Below are 24,240 nucleotides of genomic sequence, written 5' to 3' on the forward strand. Positions count from 1 at the left end.
AGAGTTTAAATTTGTATGCTAAGGCTCAGGGACTGTCTGTCACTCAGCAGATATGTAGTGAACATCTAGCAGGTGCCAAGTACATTCCTACGGAGGTAACACAGAGACTCCATGGGGCCTGTTCTCCTTTTCTTTAACATGAATCCTCTGTTTTAAGCATACTGGCCTCCTCTTTGCCCTGTCAGTCCTTTCCTTCATTTCTGGAATACTTCCCCATCTGACAGACTTTTCTCTCCGCCCTTAATCCTTGTCCCAATCCACCCCCACTGTAGAGTGAGCTGACAATGTAACCGAACCAATGAGTTCCTGCCTTGATGAGTCAGAAACACCACCAGGTTCAGTTGTCCCACAAAGAAAACTTATATTTGCAGCAAATAAGGAGATCATGGGGAATGACTCCCAGAGAAAGAGTGAATAGGTTCCTTTTGTTTAGGGTTAGGATGAATATTTAGATAGGGAAACCTTGTCATCCTAGGGAGAGGTGGGTAAAAGGTCACATGCCTATGGCCACCTGCCTGTGCGTGCCTTGTGTGCATGTGAATGAGGCTGAGGCTCCTCCTTGGGCAGAGATTTTAGTATTACAATGAGGTAAAAGTAATTGTAGGTCAGTCCAGATGTCACTCCATGGTCCATCTGCACGGTCCCAAGTCCGGTTTAGCTCAAGTGGTCTGTGTGGTCTGGGGCAGCAGGAGGTCTTGTCAGGGCAGAAGCCATCACCTGGGGTTGGTTTTGGGGCTTCCCTTGTCTGAGTAAGGGAAAAGCCGGAAAGAAGAGCTTAGGAAAAGATGTAAGACAAAGTATACAAGCAGGTGGGCATTGAAGGCCAGGTCTTGGGGTCTGCATGGTGGCAGCGTCACACCCTCATGCTCCTCTGTGACTGTGGTAGCCCACAAGAGTATCCTCTCTTTACATTATCCCAGAATCATGTCATGTCTTATCTCAAAGATTCAAAGTGGAGAGGGAACTGATTTCTTTTTAAGTTTATTTATTTATTTATTTATTTATTTATTTATTTATTTAGTACTCTCTACACCCAATGTGGGGCTTGATCTCATGACCCTGAGATCAAGAGTGGCACGCTCTTCTGACCAAGCTATCCAGGTGCTCCTGAGAGAGAGCTGTTTGATTGATTGGTTGATTTGCAAGCTTTTTTTTTTTTAAGATTTTTTTTTTTAAAGATTTTATCTATTTATTCATGAGAGACACAGAGAGAGAGGCAGAGACACAGGCAGAGGGAGAAGCAGGCTCCATGCAGGGAGCCTGAAGCGGGACTCGATCCCGGGACTCCAGGATCAGGCCCTGGACCGAAGGTGGCGCTAAACCGCTGTGCCACCTGGGCTGCCCCTTTCTTAAGATTTTTATTTATTTGTTCATGAGAGACACAAAGAGAGAGGCAGAGACATGGGCAGAGGGAGAAGCAGGCTCCCTGCAAGGAGCCCGATGTGGGACTTGATCCTGGATCCTGGATCCCAGAATCCTGCCCTGAGCCAAAGGCAGACACTCAACTGCTGAGCCACCCAGGCGTTCCTCAAAGGACATTTATTAATGAGAATTTTGAAACTGCTCAGTGGATTGCCTAGAGTTGCACCATAGGTCAAATGAGAGAGCTTCTGCTAAACCCATATATTCATGCGTATGTCCAGGGAATCACAAGGGCCCTCTGTCTTGACTGGTGACTTCTCTTTTGAAGACAATATAGCCTATGGGGCTCAGAGTTCATTCTTTTTTTTTTTTTTTTTAAGATTTTATTTATTCATGAGAGACACAGAGACACAGGCAGAGAGAGAAGTAGGCTCCCTGCGGGGAGCCCAATGTGGGACTCCATCCCAGGACCCAGGATCTCGCCCTGAGCCAAAGGCAGACACTCAGCCGCTGAGCCACCCAGGCGTCCCCAGAGTTCATTCTTTTATCTTGTTTTCCAGCTGAAATTTCAGTGATTTTTTTTCCCTCCCCAGTATAGTATCAATAATTCCTTGAGAATTGGCCTCTCTTTAGAAATACTTAAAGTTTTAAACTTGGCTCAGGCTCCAGAAACCACTCCTTTAGGAAGCCTTCCATGATGCCCTCATCTTTTTTTTTTTTTTTTTTAAGATTTTATATTGGTAGGCACTGGTAGCTACTAAGTCAATTTTTGGTTTACAGAAAATTACAGAAAATCTGGTTTCATATTGTGATCTCCATCAACTGTCAGGATTTACTTATACTCTCAGCAAAAACATAAAGTTAAAGGAAATTGAATAGCCCAGCAAACCCTTGAAGGACTGAAAACTTGGGGAGAAGGGATGCCAGATTAGATCAGAAGATGTTTGCCTCTCTGATGTCTTCACTGAATACTATCACTGGCGTAGTAGCTCCCTTCGAAATTTTTTAAAACGTTGGAGTCTGAAGTAGACTGACCACAGATAGTTCCACAGGGGGCTTATTGCACTTCTCTGATCTGAGCCCCTATTTGTCTTTTAAAAGGACATCAACCTTTGGAGAATATCATTGAGTCCTTGAGAGAGGTTACCTTGGTTACCGCTGGAGAGGAGCTTCCAAATGCGTGTGTGGCAGAGGAAGAGAAGGCTGTTTTCCATAACTAGTTATGTTGAGGGTCCCCATGACCACACTGACCACATGACAGATGATAATTGGATTTTATCTATTGATGTGTATCTGGCTTCCAGAGTTTTTTAGATTTTCCAGAGGATAAAGTTATGAGGGGATGCCACAATCATCATCGCTGACTCCAAACCACATTGCTAATTTTAGTGTTCAAGATGACTGGGCTAATCTGGGAGTGTTGTCCCAGGAGCAAGAAAGACACCTTTTTGATCTGTCATTTGGTCTCTTTCTCTCTCCTTGGCCTTAAAATACACCTTAAAAATTGGAAGTTGTCCAGAAAGACAGTATCTTTTTTTTTTTAAGCTAAAGAATCCCATTAGCTTGGGGTGTCATAAAAAGTCATATACTTTCAGTAAGTACAGCTCTTAAGGTATTTATACCAGGCTTAAATAAGCCATATACACTGTTTTTGAGCAATTAAATCCTACTATCCCAGTAGAATATTTCCCCGATCCTATCCAGATATTAGCTTCTAATTGCTCAAAAATGTTCAGCAGCAAGAGAGTATTGAACAAAAATTTAAAGCAGCGTTCCATTAAAACTGCAACAACTGAACCTAACTATTGCAAATGAGTAGTTACACTGAAGGGAGAGGAGAAGAAGAACTAACCTAGGAACTTTGGGAAATAGGCTCTAACCTAAATACTCTTGGGCTGAGGGCAAAAAGAAGTGTACATAAATGCAGTATTTGGTTAAAGTGTTTCTCCTAGGGGTATAGGTTAGCAGTTCTGAAAGTAGTAATATTGAACAAATCAGTAAAGATACTGTAGATAATGAGAACCAAGTTTCTTGCTTTTTGGGAATACAGTTACAAATGAGGAAGGGCTAAAATATACCATGTAGTGTTGACTTAGAATCAGAGGTATCAATATAAAAAGATGGTTTTGGTTTTGGTTTGTTTTTTAAAGATTTTATTTATTATTCATGACAGACACACAGAGAGAGGCAGAGACACAGGCAGAGGGAGAAGCAGGCTCCCTTTGGGAAGCCTGATGCAGGACTTGATCCCAGGACCCCGGGATCATGCCCTGAGTGGAAGGCGGATGCTCGATCACTGAGCCACCCAGATGCCCCCCAAAACATGGTTTTTAGTATGTATAGACAGAGAAATTATAGGTGTGTGAGTTAATGCACATGTATTTCCTAGCCCTGTCTGCATGGAAGGCCTGGAAGCAATGGAGCCCTGTGGTAATGAGTGCATGTAGCACCTACATCTTGTCTTCTAAATACATTATCTCATAAAATGAACCAGGACTCCTGGGAAAAGTAATTGATTCCAGGGCTGGGATGGGAGGAAATACATAATGAGCCCAAAGCATAGCATCTTATAGGGTCAGAAAATAAGGAAATGTTCCAAAACTGATAGGGCTTGTCAGAAGAGCACAGAAACCCACCTGGATGGACAGAGCTGGAATAATTGTAGCAACAAAGTAGAGAATAATAATTTTGGATTTTAATCTATAGAATAAGATAAACACTCCTGAGTCCATACTGATATAAGTAAGTTAAATGGGGAAGAATGGATAGTACTTTCTTACAGAAGAATTACAGTTAGTGAATGTAGGAGGAGAAAGGGGAAATAGAAGATCACCACGAAGCAAAGACCACAATCATAGTTCTGATAGACAAAATCCACTGGTGGATGCAAATGTTTATGGGCAAAATCAAAGGAAAAGCAGGATATTTCCATAGTCTCAAAGTATCTCCCCCAACACAGTTATTTTACTGGGAAAGGTAATTTCATAGTAGAGGAACCTACTAAGGTGGCATATGCCACCATCACGAAGCAGTCAAGATCAGTATCGTTAGTGGTAGGACGTGGGCATCTTGAACCTCTTGATACTATGTAGTGAGGAGGACACAATAGCATTTCACTGTCCTTAAAGATGAGGAAAGACTGAAGACCATGAGACTGGAGGTTAAAAAGTGGCAACAATCACACTGTGCAAAACTGGGTAGGATCATAGGCCAAAAAAAGGGCATTTGTAGAAAAACTGGTGAAAGTAGAATAAGGTCTGCAATTTAGTCATCACTGGTCCTGGTCATTGTCCTAGGTAACATAAGATGTTAACACTGGGGGCAGTTGGGTGGGCAGTATATTGCTAAAATTAGTTCAAAATAAAAATGATAAATAATATGAAATAAAACATACACCCCCGAACAAGTATTCCAATAAAAGTAAATTATTTTTTGGTTCTTCCTGTTGCAATTTCCACAGCGGAGAGACTCTCGAGCAGCTGGCTGGATGTTCGTCACATTGAAAAGTATGTAGACCAAGGTAAAAGTGGAACAAGAGAATTACTTTGGTCCTGGGCACAGAAAAACAAGACCATCGGTGACCTTTTACAGATTCTCCAGGAGATGGGGCATCATCGAGCTATCCATTTAATTGTGAACTATGGTAAACATTTATGATTCTTATGACGTGGCTCTCAGTCCATTTTATTCGCAATATAACTTGTAAATGTAAATATTGTATCTTATTCGAGACATTGACTGGCCATGCTGTGTCACCGATTCCTGACCTGAGGCTTTATCTGAAGGCTTTCATTACTTTCTTTTTTTAGAACACTTTCTTTCCTTATTGCCTGAGTAAGCAACGCATTCCTTTCTACCACTTCTTTAGGTTTTTTGTTTGTTTGTTTGTTTGTTTTTTTAAGATTTTATTTATTTATTTATTTGAGAGAGAGAGAGCATGAACAGGTGGAGGGGCAGGGGCGTTTAAATGTCAATGATCAGCAATTATTTTCTAGTTTTGACGTGAAATCCATAGCTTTCTGCTGGCTTCTTAGGAAAGCCATTTTCTTTTCTTTTTTTCTTTTTTTTTAAGGAAAGCCATTTTGAATCGTCTATTTTACATGACAATGAAGTATCATCTCCCTGTCTCCCTGACAAAAGGACAATGACTTTTAGTGCCTGTACTTCAAATTTTGTTCCACACAATACTTATCTGTGATGTTTTTTCTTCTTCTTGCCTAATTGCCCTGGCTAGAACCTCTAGTATGATGTTGAATAGAAGTGGCAAGAGCATTTTTTTTTCTTGTTCCTGATGTAAAGGGCAAAACATTCAGTTTTTCACAATTATATGTGATGTTATTTATCAGCTTTTCACAGATACCATTAACCAAATTGAGGAAATTCTTTTCTATCCCTTAGATCTCTGTGACAAGTTACTGGGTTTCATGGGTTTAGTTCTTCATTTGAACAATGTGCTATATTACATTGATTTTCGTGTAGCATGCCAGTTTTGGATTCCTGAATGAATCCTGCTTGATCACGTCATATAATCTTCTTATATTAGTCTGCTAATATTTTGTTGGAATTTGTTGTTTTTCTTATTGTTGTGGAATATTTTTGCATCTATGTTCATAAGAGATATTGGGCTCTAGTTTTCGTGTGTTGTTTTATCTGGCACTGGTATTAGGATAATATGATTGGTCTCATTGACCAATTTGGGGGTTGTTACTTCCTCTTCTCTATTTTGGAAGAATTTGTAAAGAACTGATGTTAAATCTTGTTTAAATGTTTGGTAGGATTCACCTGGGCTTTTGTTTGTGGGAAATCATAGATTATTAATTCAATCTCTTTCCTTTGCAATACATCATTCAAATTATTTCTTCTTGAGTTAGTTTTGGCAGTTTGTGTCTTTCTAGGAATCTGTCTATGTCATTTCAGTTATCTAATTTTTTACATACAGATGTTCATCATATTCTCTTATAGTTCTTTTTATTTCTATAAGGTTAGTAGTTATGTCTCCTCTTTTGTTTTTGGTTTTAGTGATTTGAGTCTCTTTTCTTTCTTGGCTAGTCTAACTAAGGGAGTGTCAATTTTGTGATTATTCCAAAGAACCCACTTTGGTTGCATTGGTTTTCTCTTTTGTTTTTATATTATTTAGTTGATTTATTTCCACTGTAACACTGTAATCTTAATTCTTTTCTTCCTTCTGCTTCCTTTGGTTTACTCTTTCTTTTGTAGTTCCTTAAAGTGAAAATTCAGGTTATTGATTTAAGATCTTTCTTCTTCTTTAAGGTAGACATTTACAGTTATAAATTTCCCTTTCAGCACTGCTTTTTCTGAGTGCTGTAGTTTTGGTATGTTGTGTTTTTGTTTTCCTTCATCTCAAAGTATTTTCTAATTTCCCTTGTGATTTCTTCTTGGACTCACTGGTTATTTTTGGATTTGTTGTTTAATTTTCATGTATTGGTGAATTTCCCAAATTTCCTTCTGTTACTGATTTCTATTTTAGTTCCATTGTGGTCAGAGAATATGCTTTATATGATTTCAATCTTTCCTAATTTATTGAGGCTCATTTTATTGCACAAGATATGGTCTATCCTGGAGCTTATTCAATGTACACTTGTGAAATATGTGTATATTGTTCTGTTTGGGGGTAGAATGTTCTGTAGAATGTCTGCTAGGTCTATTTGGTTTATAGTTTGTTCAAGGAGGTCTGTTATTAATTGATAATGTTTTGTTGCCAGTTTTCTGAACAAAATAATTTTAAAAACAGAATACAATCTAAGAAAAACTAGAAGATGAAATTAAATTTCTGTGGTCTGAATGAAAATGTCAGATGTGACACCAAAATATTTCAGGATTTTCATCTTTTGTAGGAACCTACATAGACTACCTCGATTCAAATAGGACAGAAGTTACAGTGTACATTCAGGAAGGGGTGGTAGGTGTTTATGGTTGACGACACTTGCACGTACACATACACACCTCTAATACCTAATGGCACAGAATGGGATAAAAATAAAATACAAAAAATAAAAACTAACTTATGGAGAGATAATCCCATGACTGTAAAACTTTAAAACATATGGGCAAAAAGCTTTTTTTCTTTCAATTTTCTGCTTTATACTTTAATATTTTTAACGATGTCTAACAGTAATTTAAGATAGGTATTTGTGTGTTAAGCATGTTTGCATAATGCCTGATGCTTAGAAAGCTATTCACATTTGCAAATTTATAACCGTTCAGAGAATGAAACTGAGATTTAGAAATTAACATTCCTAGCAAAGTGGGTTTTTTCACAGTCTAAGGAAGAAAAATGTGCTTAATAAAGACATAACATTTTTCTGTATCTAACTCCCCTATTTCTCTTGCAGGAACAGCCTTGAATCCTTCAGAGCAGAGTCATCAGAGAGATGGATTTCCAAACATGTTACCCAAGGTAGAGTGTATGTGCATAGATAATGAACCTTGAACTCCGTCGCATGTATAATTGAGCATGGGGAATGAAATTGTCAGACAGAAAAATGCTGGATTTGCAGGCACTTTTTCTAAAACCAGAAAAACCTTAGCTCTCTCATTACTCTTTGTTTAGTTGAGGATTCAGGAAATTAGAGATTTGTGAGTGTTTGAAAGAGTGAAGAGCTTTCTCCTCGCAGTGATCTGTCATAGATGAGGCTTAGAACTATTAAGAGCGCTGTGAGCTATGCATTTGTCTTAATTCAGCTTTTAATTTTCCTGTTCTAGTTGGCATTTTGCATGTTACTGTTGGATTTTATTGGAGCAAATAAATTGGCAGTGATCATTTTTTTATAGCAGAAGTCATTTAAAATTGAATATAACCGTGACATTGAGTTTTTGCAGTAGTATGGAAGACTTAACTATATATGACAATGAATACTATTGAATTAAATAAAGTAACTTTGCTTTCTACTAGCTTTCTTCTAAATTAAATTCTACTCTATTGCACTGTATAGTCCAGGGGGAGCTTTGGGTTTCTGTTAAGGTTCTGTTCTTTCTAGACTTATGAAATGGAATTATTTCAGTGTGTATTTCCTCTCTTAGGAAACAGCCAATGTCACAACGGATAATGTGCTTACTCCTAAACATAATGAAAAAGGTAAAAAACTTTTTTTTTTTTACTTTAAATCATGATTTGCTTTAAGTTAATTTACAGGGAGGAATATCCAATCAACCTATTAGCTGTTCATTAATATGCAGGTTTAAAAAAATATGCAGGTTTAGGGTCAAATTTTCATGGATATTGAAATACCGGCAGTTTTGACCAACACGGAGCTCTGATGGATGATATATTATGGTTATATTAAAAAATCCCATTGGCCAATGGAACATAGTGGTCTCTTCCTCAAGGGGTTTCATATTTTCCATTAGTGAAATTTGCATTTTTATGTGTCATAGAAAAACATTTAAAAATTACATTGGGTTTTATATAGTTTTAGAAATTTTCATAGCCCTTGCGGAGATCTTTAGAGATGTTGAAGGTCACTATGAAAATCCCATTATTTTCCATATCAGATTTATTACTTTATTAGTAGGGAGAATAATTTAGTTCTACCTGGGAATCATTCTGATAAACTTTAATGGCTAGTTAAGGCTGCTTTGCCTCAGCTTTACCATTAGATCTGCATGTTTTTTGGTTCAAAAAGAGAATTAGAAAAGTTGGGTAAGGTTTTGGTCCTTTAAGATTTAACAATAAGATCTACATCAAACACCAAATGTGGAAATACAGCCAAAATTTGGCTCTGAAGGATTTTGCTTTGCTTTTCCCTTTGGATATGTATGTGATTACCTTTTTAAATGTTTTCTCCCAATCTCTGCTTTAGATGATTTTTTGAAAAGCTGAAGCATCTTCCTAATTTACTCTAAGGAAGTAAGTTCAGAATTTAGAGGATTTGGCTCATGAAAAATGTTTCTATCAGTCATGCTTGGAGAATATTGTTTAGTCATAACAAAATTTCCACTTCTATAGTTTTAGAGGTTTTTTGTTTTTAATAGTTTTAGGTTCATAGTGAGCTAAAAGCAACCTATTGATCTAATGATGAAGAAATAGAACCTTGGAAAAGTTTCCCTAACTACGTTCTTTGGCTGACCTCTTTGGAAGGATGATAGAACCACACGGCTATTGTTCAGAAATCTAAAAAGCCATTTGCTCTGTGGAATGGTGGGTGCCAGACCAAAGTAAAAGTGCAGAGAGCATATGGTGGGCTTTTGGTTTTGGTTCCTGGGTCTTGCACGGCTGGCTTTCTGCTGAGCTCTGATGTATTTCTAATATGGAAGCCCTGGTTCTTTATAATGGTGTCATTGATTCTTAAAAAGAAAAAGAGTAACTTATCTTCTCCCCACTTTCCTTCCTAAGGAATATTGTTTAAATCCTCCATCAGCTTTCAAAATATCAGAGATGGAACCAAAAATTTCCACAAAGACTTCCTAATTGGAGAAGGGGAGATTTTTGAGGTATACAGAGCGGAGATCCAAAACCGAACATATGCTATTAAATTATTTAAACAGGTATGGAAAGAATTACTATCACAGGATATCAATTCCATTTATTTGCTCATATTTCATACTAGAATGTGTCATTTTTCATCAACATTGAAAGGAGGTATATTTGAAAATAAAGTTTCATAAATGGAAATAAGATATATGAGCTCAGGTGACGGGAGAAAAGACTGTGAAATGAATGCCTGTCTTGCAGGAATGTGGAAGTGAAATTCTTCCCATCCCCAGATGTGTCGAAGGAGGAGGACTTTTTCTGAAAAGCCTTGTAGGACCTTTGGCACTTTGCTTGTGCTGGTCTGCTCCAGTTTTCTTGCTCTTTTTAGGATGGGCAGGGTCAGCCCCAGGTAGCTTCATCGGCTAAGCCACAGGCTGATATTGGGTGCTACTTTATAAATTGTCATTTATCACAGTTCAGGGGGGCTAGAAAGAGAAGACCTCAAGTAGGAAGAGCAAGGAAATGAGCAGAGTAGGAGTTTCTGAGAAAGCTGAGTGGCTGCAGCCAATAAAGCAGAAAGGTATTGAGGAGTCAAACTCAGGAGTCAGGAAGGAGACTGGGGTGCACACATAACACCCAAAAGAGCTGCTCTTCATGTTCTGCATTGTTAGTCAACAGTCAGTAAACATTTATTAAACTCTCGCTGGGCTGGGTGCTGAGCAAGGATGTATAGGGCGGAATTCTGTCCTCAGGGGGCTCAGTCTTAGGGAGCAAACAATCAAGTAAAGAAAAAATTAACCTGCAGAGTGAGAAGTCCTTGAGCAGAGATTTGTGTAAAAGGAGGCCACAGGAGCATAAACAAGACAGCCAGAGCAGGGGCACATCTAGCACCCAGAAGAGTGCCTGGCACAGAAGGACTACCCGATAAACATTTCTGCAACACACAAATGGAAAAGTGGGTGAAAGGAAGTCACCTTTCAGCTGGATTTTGAAAGATGAGTAGAATTTTGGCAGGCAGCAAGGAACAGGAAGTGCTTTCTGGGGGGAAGTAATAGCCGGCCCAGCAGCCTGGAGGTATGTGTGTGATAGCATAGGCGTTAGAGTAACAGATCATTCCATGGAGGAGACCTGGAGTGTGGGGGTGCGGGTGGGAAGGTAGTGGCAGACCATACTGGAATGACGGGTCACGCCTGTGGCTGGTTTCTAAGTGGGAGAGTGAAAGGACTAGTCTTGTGTTTTTTGAAGTAGAACTTTGATTACAGGTTAGATGATGGGCTAGAAGCCGGCAGAGGCATTGGAGGAGAGATGGCAAGGGCTAGACTGGAGATGAAAAGAGGGATTTTTCAAGATGTGTGATAAAGACATGGATGGGGCCTAAACTAATGTCCTCAACCCTAATGTTAGAGTCACCCCGGGACCTTTTCTGAAATGCTCCCGTCAGCATCAGGTTAGGTCAGAGTAGTGGTGGTGGTGGCAGGCATCAGCATTTTTAAAAAGCTCCCCAAGTGGTTCAGGTGTGCAGCCAGTGTTGAGACCCACTGCTCTGAGCCAGGACAGAGGCCATGAGAAGGTGTGTCTAAGAAATGAGGTGAAATGGACCAAATCTCACGGTCAGTTAGATAGGACTGGGGAGGTAGGGAAGAGGATGGAGCTAAGCCATCCCTTCTCTGCAGCTTTGATTACAAAGCCCCTCTTTTTTTCTTTAATTATTAATCTGATTTTTCCAGTTCCCTAAATTGCATTTTACCCCACTGATTCTATATGGGTGCTTCAAGATTCCTGAGGACACAAGAGATGAGACCATTGGGCACCTCGGTGGTTCAGTTGGTCGAGCATCCAACTCTTGATTTCAGCTCAGGTCATGATCTCGGGATCATGAGTTCAGGCCCCTGTGTTGGGCATGGAGCCTACTTTAAAAAAAATTAAGAAGAAAAAAGAAATGAAACTTTACTGGTAAAACCATTCAACAAAAAGAAGGTGGTTACTCTGGAGGTGGTCTAACTGAAGCTTTTCCTAGGGCCATGTGTCCCGGCCCCATCTGTATGTTCTTTCAGGGTTGACCCCCAGGGCTACCTCCCTCCCCAAAGGCTCCAGCCATCTACTTTCCTCTTCTCTCCATGGCTGCCACCAACTCACACTCCCTTTGGGGAGATTTTTGGTTTTCAGTTTTTTCCTTCCAGGGGTCTGGTTTCAGAATGGAATGTCATTGCCTTTAGATCTCTTTTGTTTCCTGTCCCAGAATTCCTGTCCCACAATGATCATTTGCTTGATTGCCTTCCGGTATGGTTTTGGTGACCCTCCAATGTGCAGCCACAGCATCATAGCATTATCTCCTAATACTGATTTCTTCATCCACCTCTCCCAATGGACTAGATGGTTTTCTTTGAAGGGTCTTATTTATCTTTGTATCCCAGAGCCTTCTTACAGAGCCTGGCCCATGGAAGTTGCTCAATAAGTGTTCATTAGGTGAACTGAATGGCGCATGTACGTCCTTTTGATGAATGTAGTTGCTAATCTCTAGGAGTAAAAAGACAAGAGCTGACAAAGTTACCAAAGACTTAGAGTCCGTACAAAGTCCTAAGTGCACGAATGTGCGCACACACACACACTCATCAGGAAAGATGGGATAATTTAATGAAGACTTAGCCACAGAGCATTTGTTTTTTAAAGAAATGTGGTTTTGTAATATTGGGACATTAACTCCAATAACCTTTCTTCAAGGGACTGAAGTGGGGGAACGTACAAGATGCGTGAGTTAGGTGCGTACAGATCACCTGGAGCTCTTACAGTGTTGATTTTGATTCAGCACACCTGGTAGGGACCTGAGATTCAGCATTCCTCGCCAGCTCCCAGTGAAATGATTCCTCATTCACAGACCAAACCTTGAGCATTAAGAGTACTAGGTTAGCATGAACACAAAAACTAACCCCTTCATTTTTCAGATTAAGAAAACAATGACCTCACGGATATTAAGTGACACAAAGTCACAAATATTGAGTGTTAGAAATAGGACTGAGACCCAATCCACCTGGCTCCCAGGACAATGGGTTTTTAAAATGTAAATTCTCATAAAACGGTCCTTGAAAATGATTTGTTAGCCTAGTTTATTGTTTCTGACTTCCTGGATTAACTTGGAAAATAGCTTCCAGAATTCCTGTTGGATTTCTCTCCCTTTCTTCCTGAGAACAGAGCTCTAAAAACCCTGCCCTGTCTTTCAATTTACAAATGATAGAAACTTACAGCTGATGGAGCCTAAGAATATTTAACTCTTTCTTAGTAGAAGTTAGGACCTGGAGATGCAGAGACCTGCCGGTACATAAGGGTTAGCAAGCCATCAAGAACAATACCAGGTAGAGAGTAGGTGCTCATACAATATCATCGAATTCATTAATTTATTCAATAAACTAATAAATAATTCATATTTATTCAATTACGTGTCAGGCACTGGGCTAGCTTCTGAAACTCCTTTGAAGTAAGGAGTTATATTTTTCAATGTCTTAGTAAGCCCATTTTTTTTTCAAAATTAATACAAAGGTAAACTGGAATCGTCATATCCAAATGACCCAAATGGTAAATGCCATATTAGTAAAATCACTTCTAACCAGAATGCAGCCAAGACAAACTGGATTCTCTGTGAGATCAAGTGGGCAGGTTCTAGCATGGGATTTTATTTAAATACATATATAAAACTTTTGAATTTATGAAAATGCGTACAGAATATGGTAAAAGGGTTTGAATGTAAACTATAGCAACGTCACACATTGCATGAAAGACTTCGAACTCAAGAGCAGTGGTTCTCAATCGGCTGGGGAGTTGATGGATTATTGCAAATCTGATGACAGCTAAGGATCCTTTCCCCAGAAAAATGTTTATATGCATTTACATCAAAAACATCAGCTGTGTTTCAGGAAGACTGTAGAGCCTGGGTTAAGAATCCCAGAATTACAGATCCTTTGCTTAATTTTCTTTTCTTATTTTTCTGTGTGATATTTAGGAGAAAAAAATGCAATGTAAGAAACAATGGAAGCGGTTTTTATCTGAGCTTGAAGTTTTACTACTGTGAGTATATTTCGTCTGCAAGTTTTCCCTCTGTGCCTGGTTTTCATCTTTTTGCATCTTTGATTCTACAGCACAGTGCTTGGCATGGCTGGCATGCAATAAATGTGGGTTGGATATTTGAACATTGGGTATGTTTTTGACATCTGCTTTCGCATATTCCTGAGAATATATTTTAAAATAGACCATTCACATAATTCACTTGAACACATTTTAACAAGAAACCGTCACCAGGAAGTGGGTTAAATCATGTGCGACTAACATGGCTGAATGTAAAATAACTCCTAGAACATTAGAGTTGTATATATTTTACCATTTCCCCCTTCCTTAGAGACATTTTAGTCAAGAAACTGTTTCATCAGTATAACCTTCTTCAGGAAGAGAGTTTAGACAAAGAAATCAAGTGCTTTTGATGTGCATATTATTTTCTGGGAATTCATTCATGAGCCTGGGAGTCCTCAGAGACAAACTAAAATGACTTCATTTTCATATATATTCATATCTGCAGCTGTGCAGCCTTGCTCATCGAAGGCCCTTAACCCTATAGAGCTCACTCATCACCCTTTATGAAAAGAAAATGTTCTTTTCAGATGTTTTCTAAAGCAATATGTGAAGTGGGTGGTGGTGGAGGAGGCATTGTACTACATCCTTCTTTTAGGCCCCAGACCAGAAATCAAAACATTAGAAGTCTAATCATAAAAAACTTACTGCATATCATTTAGTCAACAAATAACTAAAACCCAAATCATAATAGTAGAAGCTTTCTGTATTTAAGCTTTATTTATTTGTTAATGCATATATAATAAGTCGGAATATTTCAAAATTCCAAATGTGCCAAAGGGTAAACCAAAAACAGACTGTTTTTCCCCACTATTATCTGTAACCACCCAGCTGATTTCCCCAAGGGCAACAGTTACCAGTTTTCTGTATGTCTTCCCAGAGATAAGTTTATGCATGAGCATGTATGTATTTCGTTTTCTTATTTTCACACCAGGGGTAGCAGAGATACATTGTTCACTTCGCTTATTTTGATATTCCATTGTATTCTGTCTTGTAATTTAATTACCCATTCTCATATTGATGGAGTTTTAGGGTTTTTTCCTAATCTTTTAATATTAGAAAGTCATGATGCTGCAACAAGGAAAGCTTGTATGTATGTTATTTTGTACCTGTTTGAGTATATCTAAGTTCCCATAAATATAATTACAGGGTCAAATGGTTATATGCGTTGCATAACACCAAATTCTCCTCCAAAAGAAGTACCAATTTACACTTACAGAGGCATACATCTGAGTTCCTGACTCCCATATTTTTGCCAATATACCGTTTATTCTTAACTTTTAATTTTTGCCAGTGTGCTAGGTGAAAATGGTTTCTCAGTATGGTTTAAATTTCTTCGTGTATTTTGAGTGAATCTTTTCACATATTAGGAGACATATTGACTTTTCTGTGAAATATCTGATGCTATTCTTTGCCCATTTAAATAAATATTAGGCTATTGGTATTTTTCTTAATGATCTATAGGAGCATTTTATATATTAGAGAAAATTAGTCTTAATCTTATGAAATACAAATATATATATATATATATATATATATATATATATATATTTTACCAGATTGACATTTGTCTTTGCCTATTCTAGTTTTTGCTCTGTGGAAATGGTTTTAATGTAGTTGAATTTAATCTATATTTTCTTTTATGGATTGTGGATTTTATATCACAGTTTCAAAGACCTTCTCTAGTGAAAAGTTATAATATAATTCTACCATGGTTTTTTCAAGTACTTTTATGGTTTCATTTTCTACATTTATATATCTGATCCAGTTGGATTTGTTCTGGAAGGTATTTATATATGACTTTAGAGAGAATTAACCACTCTATGATCTTGAATATTCTTGGTGTGCTATTATTATTTATATTGCTAATATTTATTTAGTTTTAGGCTTTATTCCAAGTACTTTACATGTATTCTTTAATCCTTACAACAGTCCTGTGAAGTAAATACTCTTATCTTCATTTTGAAGATGTGGAAATGGAAGTGGATCCTACCTTTTTGAGAAGCTCCAACTCCTTTCCTAAATCATCTTCAGTCTCCTTCTCAGATATTTATTAATGAATAAATCAGATATAGCCCTCTCCTCCCAGAACATGCTGCCTGGGGTGGGGTTAGGAGAGAAGTACATAAGTAAACAGGCAATTTCAGTAAGCGAAGTGGTGAGATGAAGTTTAGAGTGCTGAGAGAGGGAAGCGTGGTAACCTGGGAGCTCCAGAGAAAGTCACGTCTAAGCTGAGACCTGAAGATGAGTTTTTTTTAGTTCAATATTAAGGGAATTTCTTAACCATTGTCCCTTAGACAGGATTGTAAACTCGTTGGGATGTGGCATCTGATTCCTTTTTTTCTCTCCTTTCCCAAGGGGTGGGAAGGGAGCTAATAATTTTTAAGGACCTGACATTTGGCTAAGTAGTTAACTTTTCATTTAATTTTCATAAGAAACTTGGGAAGTGGTGTTTTATTTTTTAAAAATTTTTAAAAAGATTTTACTTATTTATTCATGAGAGACACACAGAAAGGGGCAGAGACACGGGCAGATGGAGAAGCAGACTCCCCGCAGGGAGCCCGATGCAGGATTCTATCCTAGGGCCCTGGGATTACCACCTGAGCCAAAGGCAGATGCTCAACCACTGAGCCACTCAGGCGTTCTGGGAAGTGATGTTTTAATTATTGTTTAGAGTTGAAGAATATTCTTCTGTTAGGGCTGTCATCACAAAAGAGACAGGGTGACTTAAACAGAATTTACTTTCTTGTGGTTCTGGAGGCTGAGAAGTCCACAATCAAGGCAGATTTGGTTCTTGATGGAGTGCTCTTTATGGCTTGCGGACAAGGGTCTTCTAATTCTGTCCAGATATGGTGGAGAGAGAAGGAGCAGATTCTCCAGTTTTTCTTCTTATAAGTGCACTGATCCCATCATGAGGGATCTAATCGTGACCCTGACTGGCTCTCAAAGGCCTCTCCAAACACCTTTACATTGGAGTTTGGGCTTTAAATGGGAACTGGGTGGAGGGAGGGGGAAGGTGTGTCGGGGAGAGACACAACTCAGACCATAGCAAAGATTAACAGGCTCACGGAGATTAATTAAATCACTTGCCCAAGTTCACACAGCTGCTAAAAAGAAGACCAGAGATTCAAACCAGGTTTGTCTGTCGTTCAAGTCTGTTGATGTACTACAACATGGTTCCTGGCAGGTTTTGTCTGCAGCTGGCACTCAACAAATACTTGTTGAATTGATTTTAAAATTACTGTATCCAGGGATCCCTGGGTGGCGCAGCGGTTTGGCGCCTGCCTTTGGCCCAGGGCGCGATCCTGGAGACCCGGGATCGAATCCCACATCGGGCTCCCGGTGCATGGAGCCTGCTTCTCCCTCTGCCTATGTCTCTGCCTCTCTCTCTTTCTCTCTCTGTGACTATCATAAATAAATAAAAATTAAAAAAAAAATAAAATAAAATTACTGTATCCGCATACATTGAGCTCTATATAATCTAAAATCCCATTGACTTCAAAATTTGTAGTGAAAGGATAGGTGAGAAGGGTCCGTAGATACAAAGTCTTTCTCTATGGCTGCTCCACGTTCCACACCTCCCTGACTTGTACCATGTCCGTTTTTCTGCTAGATTGGTCATATCTAAAAATAAGCAAATGAAAAAAAAATAAAAAATAAAAAAAATAAAAATAAGCAAATGGTCATTTTTGCTCTGTGAGCAGGAGAGCAGAGCACCAGGCCATGGCTGTGTCTATATGAGGTCTGCTATCTGCTTTCCAAAAAAGATTTCTGTCTCTGAATTATTTTAAGGTGCAAGACGGACCAGGCAGTGGTATAGATCAGTTGTTTAGGCAGCCAAATACGCCAGCTCAATTCTTTTTCAGTCCACTGCTTTTCATTTTGTAGTGAGAGTCTGCATTATACTAGGTATAAGGGGTCTTATGCCATAGGCATTTTTGACCTGTTTAAAAGTAAAATATGTCTCTGTGCGGGTCCATACACACACATACAAGACATACTTCTTTAAGGAAGGAGGAAGGAAAGAAATCTGAAGACGTGCATATGTGTGTTTTATAGGAAAGTTTTGCCATTGAAGAAACTAATAATAAGGTTTTATAAATAGAATCTTTAAAAAAAAAGCTTTATTTTAATATCCCCAAACATGCCTAGAACATAGTAGGCATTCGATAAATAATTAAATTGAACTGAGTTTGTGGTACAGGTGAAGTTCACTTTTTATATTTCACAGTTGTTACCTGGGTTCCACTGTGATGATACAGCCATTCAAGAAATAGTTTTGGGGCGTCTGTGTGGGTCAGTTGGCCAAGCGTCCAACTCTTGGTTTCTGCCTAGGTTATGACCTCAGAATCGTGAGATCGAGGCCTGTATCAGACTCTCTGCTCAGCGGAGCTGCGCTCTTTAGACCAATTTGGGGAATAAATCTGTGCCATGTGTCCAATGAGATTACTTCCCCCTGGGCCAAATCTATATTCTGCTTTATACCCATTCCCCAGCCCACCCTATCGCCCCCAGACCACAGTGCGGTTCGTTTCCTATTTGAATAAATAATCTGATGGATTTAAACATCTTTTCTCTCAAGGTTTCATCATCCAAACATACTGGAGTTGGCTGCTTATTTTACAGAGAATGAGAAGTTCTGCTTGGTATATCCATATATGAGAAACGGATCCCTTTCTGACAGATTGCAGTGTGTAGTAAGTCACACCTTGACCCCCCCCCCCTTGATACTCTGACCCCCTGAAGCCCTGGAGAAGCTGCTGAAACCTCCTGAAGGATCCAGCAGGCCACTATGGATTCACATGAAGGAATAGCCAACAATGTGTTTCCCAAGGAAGTAGAGGACTTTCCATGATTTAATATTTTACTCTAAAAAAAAAAAAAAATCCTGCCTAAATACGTGAGTGACTGTGTGCTGTGCAGCACGGTGGCCAAAAGACTTGCTGAGTCCTTACTCCTTATTGATTGATTCCATATCTCAAATGAGTTTACATTAACTACCCTTATTTTTTACTCACATAGCTTCGCACAAAGTAGCATTCAGTACAAAGGGTAGACATAAAGGTGATAGAGCCTCCTTAAAGAGAAAGAGGTTGAATAATGCCTGATTTCTCATGTTTTTGAAAGAGAAGCTTAAAAATTTATTCTCAATATGAATGAAGTGTGAGTCAGACTTCATGCTATTTTCTACCTACAATTTCCCTGGTATGTGTGTATGTTTAAGGTCAAATTTTAGTTAGGGTAAGTGTAAAAACAGAGTATTCTCAATTACCCACACTATGATGCCACAAGTAATTTTTTAATCTTATTTAATGAAAAAATACTGTAAGTAGCCTCCATACCCAGGGTGGATCCCATTGTTGAGCTTGAACTTATGACCCTGAGATCAAGACCTGAACTGACATCAAGAGTCAAATGCTTACCCAACTGGGCCGCCTAGCGGCCCCTTATTTAGTAAACATTTAAACCTAGTTACCTTAGGAGCCATATTTTGATTAAACTAATGTTAAAATTATTGGATATTCCCATTGGCTACAAAAAGGCCTAGAACTGTTGGTAGTAGAGGAAAACGTTATCTCAAATTACAAATAGGTTATGGCAAACCAAAATGTTCATTTCCCCTACCTCACCCCACCTCACCATCTGCTTCTCTTTTGGCATACCTCTAGGTGTGGGTACACACCTTCCACTCCTAAACCAACTACTGTTGTCTTTTTAGGGTAACACGGCCCCACTCTCTTGGCACATTCGAATCAGTGTTTTATTGGGAACAGCCAGAGCCATTCAGTACTTGCACAACACGGAGCCATGCTCAGTCATCTGTGGCAGTGTATCAAGGTAAATTATCCCAAAGCTTGAGGTTGCACCCGAAAGCCCTTTTCATCAGCACAGGTGAGTCAGACTTCATGCTATTTTCTACCTGCAGTTTCCCTGGTATGTGTGTATAAGGATTAAGAATTCTCATCTAAGAGGGGGCACCTGGATGACTCAGTCAGTTAAGCATCCAACTCTTGGTTTTGGCTTGGGTCATGGTCTCCAGGTGATGGTCTCAGGGTCACGGATCAGCCTGTGTGGGGCTCCGCATGCTCAGTGTGGAGTCTGCTTGGGATTCTCTCTCTCCCTCTCCCCCTGCACCCCCCGCGCCTGCTGTGTATGTGCTCGCTCTTTCGCAAGATAAATAAAATTAAAAAAGAAAAAAAATTCTCATCTAAGTATTTAAAATCTGACTTTTTTCTTAGTGAAGTATAATGGCATATGACTCCTAATTAGTTTCAGGTGTACATTATAGCGAGTCATTTTTTTTTATTAATGAAAATTGTATATACCCAATGTAAAAAGCTACATTTATATGGCCAAAGGGAGAGTTTATATTATCTTTGGGAATTATTAACGAACAACGTAGGATAGACAGTTTTGTGTATTTTATTAATTATGCCTGACACTAAACTTTGACATGAACCTGTATTAATCTCCCTTTTTTCTTCATAAGTGAGTTTTAAGGGAAGGTTAAGTGACTTCTATGGAGATTCCCAGCAAGATAACAGCAGTAGACAGTAGACGGTAATTAAAATTCTTTGTCACTGAGTCCCCAGGGTCTTGCTGATTCCACGGAGCCTGCAGCCTCATAGCTTCACCTATTCATGTGTGACAAGCCAAGCCGGGACTCTGCTGTTCATTTTTGAGACATGAGAAAATTAGAAGCAACGTCTTCCATCTTTCTTTCTTTTTTTTTTCTTTTTTCTCCAGTTAGACCTAAAGAATCATTCAGACAGAGAGTAGATACTCTGTAGCAAAATCCCCCTGGTGAATTTTTCCGGTGTGCCCTTCATCTCGAATCAGTCCAAAAGTAGATAAATACACCTTTGCTGCCTAGCAGGGATAACTGAATTTAAAAGGCTTCTGTCTCTTCTGAACCATCCCCTGGGATCTTGAAAAAAAAGCTTTTAGTGTGCTTTTGAGGTGAGCAAAAGAGGGACTGGTTGCTTACTTCTTTGTGTTTCTGGTGAAATGAACTCTATATAAAAAGACTCTAGATTTTTCCTGAGTCCTGGGGGTGTGCAGAAACAAGCCAGGGCCATCTGCTCCCATGGCGGTGTGACAGTTCATCAGCTCTGGTGGCCCCATAGAATCAGAGGTGCTCCCTCTTGGGACCTGGGACCCAGATGCACAGCCACGGTGTCAGGGCGTCAGTTCCAAAGGGCAGAGGCAATCCCCCTACCTCACCACCAGCTCAGCACAGTGGATGCTCACGTATGTCGTATCTGCGTAAATAAATATCCAGCATTTTCCTGTAAACCTGTCCTTCCTTTGGTTTATACTTAAAATGAGCCTCACTTATTTTCAGCCGCAGGCAGTAATACATTAATATTATTCATTTTTCTTTTGGGTGACTGAGTTCATCAAATCCTTTCGTGAAAGGAGAGCTTGATGGGAGAGGGGTGAGAAGTGATAGAGCATCAAGGTTCTGGTACTTGATGAGGGCAGAGAAAGGCACCCACTGGCACAAAGGGAGCATCAGGGTGGAGGGGTCCAGACCCGTGCTCAGCCTGTGGCCCAGCCAGCATCGCCGCAGCTGTGGGCCTGCCCAGCAGCATCTCTCTCCAGGGATCAGGTGAGAGCTCAGGCCCTGGCTCTGATACCCGCTTTCTCCGTGTGGGTAGGTGTCTTTGGCCAGGTTCCCAGGAAGTAGGCTCAGAGGACAGATTCGCCGGCAGGAAGTTTTTTAGAGCGCTCCCAGGAACCACAGAAGTAAGGGAGGGATGGAGCAAGGTGGACTGGGGCAACTGGAGAAGCTGCGCTGGGGTCTTGGAGTGGAGGCCTAATCAACGCCCTGGGGAGCACTGGTGCTGGGTGGCCCTTTGAGGACTTGCCGAAGTGCAGCAAGGCACTTGGGCTTCTGCCACCCCTGCGGCTGACTAGCCCTGCGTGTGGGGCTGTGACTATGACTTGGACGAGGCAGCTCCCTCCTACCAAGGGCAGGTTCCAGGTAGGGGTTAGTGCGCTGTCAACAGCCACCCCTCCCTGGCTGGGGACCTGTGGTGTCCCTGGGTCCTGAAAGAGGGATCTGAGCCACACCCCTGCAGCCACTGCCCTCCCGGGGACAGATTGACTGCCCTCTGCTCTGCAAAACGGGACCAAGTCATTTTTCTTTTTCATCTACTTTCCTCCCCACCTTCTCACCCCTTCCTCTTAGCTCACTATCTCCTGGTGTCTCCGAGACATCTGATTTAAGAAGCTGACTCTCCGCTTAACGTGGTTCTCAGCAAATTTCTGGAAGCCTCAGTTTTTCCCTCTGCATGATACTAATAAGAGTAATAGCATCTATCTCGTAGGATTAAATGAAATAAAATACATATGGTGCTTGGCAAAGAGTATGCACTCATCACGCACTCATCAAATGGTAGCTGCTCTTGTAATTAGTGAAGACGTGGTAGGAATAGCAGTGGTAAAGGCTAAGAGATATGATGGCCAATCTGTTTTTTTACTTACCCCTCTTCTACCCACTGTCTGATTCCATTCGGGACACTATAACCAAAATACTAGAAAACGGGTGTCTTATAAACAACACGCTTTCATTTCTCATGGTTCTAAAGGCTGGATGTCCAAGACCATGGCACCAGCTGATTCTGTGTCTAGTGAGGATCCACTTTCTGATTCATAGATGCCCATCTTTTCTCTGTGTCCTCATAGGATGGAAGGGGCAAGGGGTCTCTCTGGGCCTTCTTTTATATGGGTACTAATGCCAATTGTGAGGGCCCTGCCCTCTTGACCCAATCACCTCCCAAAGGACTCACCTCTACATACCATCCTCCTGGGGGTTAGGGTTTCAGTATATGAATTTGGAGGGGGACACAAACATTCTATACATGGTACTTACCTCTATCATCTATCTATTGTGTTTGAAAAGTAGACCCACATTGGGGCACCTGGATGGCTCAGTGGTTGAGAATCTGCCTTCAGCTCAAGGCCAAAGAGTCCCACAGGGACTGGAATAGAGTCCCACATGGGGCTCCCCACAGGGAACCTGCTTCTCTCTCTGCCTGTGTCTCTACCTTTCTCTCTGTGCCTCACATAAATAAACAAACAAACAAATAAATAAAATCTTTAAAAGGAGAGAGAGAAGTAGACCCACAAACTAAGCTCTGTTTTAAGAAAAATCACTTCTATGTCAACATGTTTATTGAACATTTTGAAAATCATGTTTATTTTAATTTACAAATACTTATGGAACATCTGTTGTATGCAGAGCATCGTATTAGACCACATGGGATAGATGTCAGTGATCATCGTCTTGTCCTTGAAGGCTCAACCTGGTTATCAGAGCAATAACACAAACACAGAAAAATATATAGGGCACCACTAAAGATGCCCAATGCCTGCCTGGGCTGAGAAGCCTTGTTCTAATGACAGAGTTCCGAGCCCAGATGGGAATGGGCCAAGGCAGTAGGCTGGTTGAAAGGACAGGAGAGAATATTCCTAGTGGAGGCAATCATTTGTTCAAGGGGAAGAGTCGAGTAAAGAGTTGCCAAGAGTATAATGAAAGCGAGACAGATGGGTTGAGTGGAGAGGAAGGGACAAGAATGAAGGAAGGGGCTTCTGGGAGGGATGAGGAATGTTGGGGGGCAGGGGTGAACCAGCCTGAGGACCTTGGTAGGATAAGCTAGGCTCTTACGAGGGACTCTGGAGCATTTCTGGGACTATAGGTGGGAACAGAATGATTGTGGAGTCTCTTACAGTGTCTCATACTTAGAAGGAGGCTATTTCTTCCAGGCTAGATCTCAGGGGCTTGTCTGGATGTGGCCAACTATAAAATAATTCCAGTAACCCTGCCGGACAGAGTGCCCAGCAGCATTACAGGTACGCAACACCAAGAGAGATTGAGAATGGGTCCCAATGGGACACAAGAGAGTGTCTGAGATGGAGAATTTCATGGAAGAGGCAGGATTTAAACTGGAAATGTGCTAACAACGTATTTCATTTTTGTAGTTGGTGAAGGGGCTGCTGATGATTGTTGCCTTTCGGGATCTTCCAAAGGGTTCGAGGACTCAAACATAACCATCTGTAGACTATGTCCACCCCGGGAACATGTCAGGATGTGGAGTTCCTGGACTCTGGGCATTTCTCTGAGATTTTGGTTTCAGAGGACTCATCGGTGTGTCCCTGTCTATTCCAGAACAAAGCAGCCCCTTCTCCAGCCAGTGAACTCTTGTCCTCTCCGCTGAGCCTGCCAGCAAGGATGTTAATTAGTACCAACTCTAACAGTAGATTCCCCACCCCTTCCTTGTGTGCACCTGTTCTCTAGACCCTGGAATGAGACCAATTCATTTCAT

At 40.3% G+C, this 24,240-nt stretch overlaps 1 protein-coding gene across 2 annotated transcripts in view; it reads left to right on the plus strand.

The window, feature by feature from the left end:
- The window catches only part of IRAK3 (interleukin 1 receptor associated kinase 3), a 51,595-nt gene that overhangs the window by 9,344 nt on the left and 18,011 nt on the right, over positions 1-24,240 (plus strand). Inside the window, exons 2-8 of one of the 2 annotated variants that reach the window (XM_055328397.1) lie at positions 4,823-5,005; positions 7,716-7,780; positions 8,404-8,458; positions 9,716-9,867; positions 13,788-13,852; positions 18,492-18,606; positions 19,629-19,747. In XM_055328397.1, the coding sequence (XP_055184372.1) occupies positions 4,823-5,005; positions 7,716-7,780; positions 8,404-8,458; positions 9,716-9,867; positions 13,788-13,852; positions 18,492-18,606; positions 19,629-19,747 (754 nt within the window). The remainder of the gene's footprint in view (positions 1-4,822; positions 5,006-7,715; positions 7,781-8,403; positions 8,459-9,715; positions 9,868-13,787; positions 13,853-18,491; positions 18,607-19,628; positions 19,748-24,240) is intronic. The other variant, XM_055328398.1, reaches the window with a different exon arrangement.

The sequence above is a fragment of the Nyctereutes procyonoides genome, unplaced genomic scaffold (assembly GCF_905146905.1).
Source record: "Nyctereutes procyonoides isolate TBG_1078 unplaced genomic scaffold, NYPRO_anot_genome, whole genome shotgun sequence".
Classification (NCBI taxonomy): Eukaryota; Metazoa; Chordata; class Mammalia; order Carnivora; family Canidae; genus Nyctereutes; species Nyctereutes procyonoides.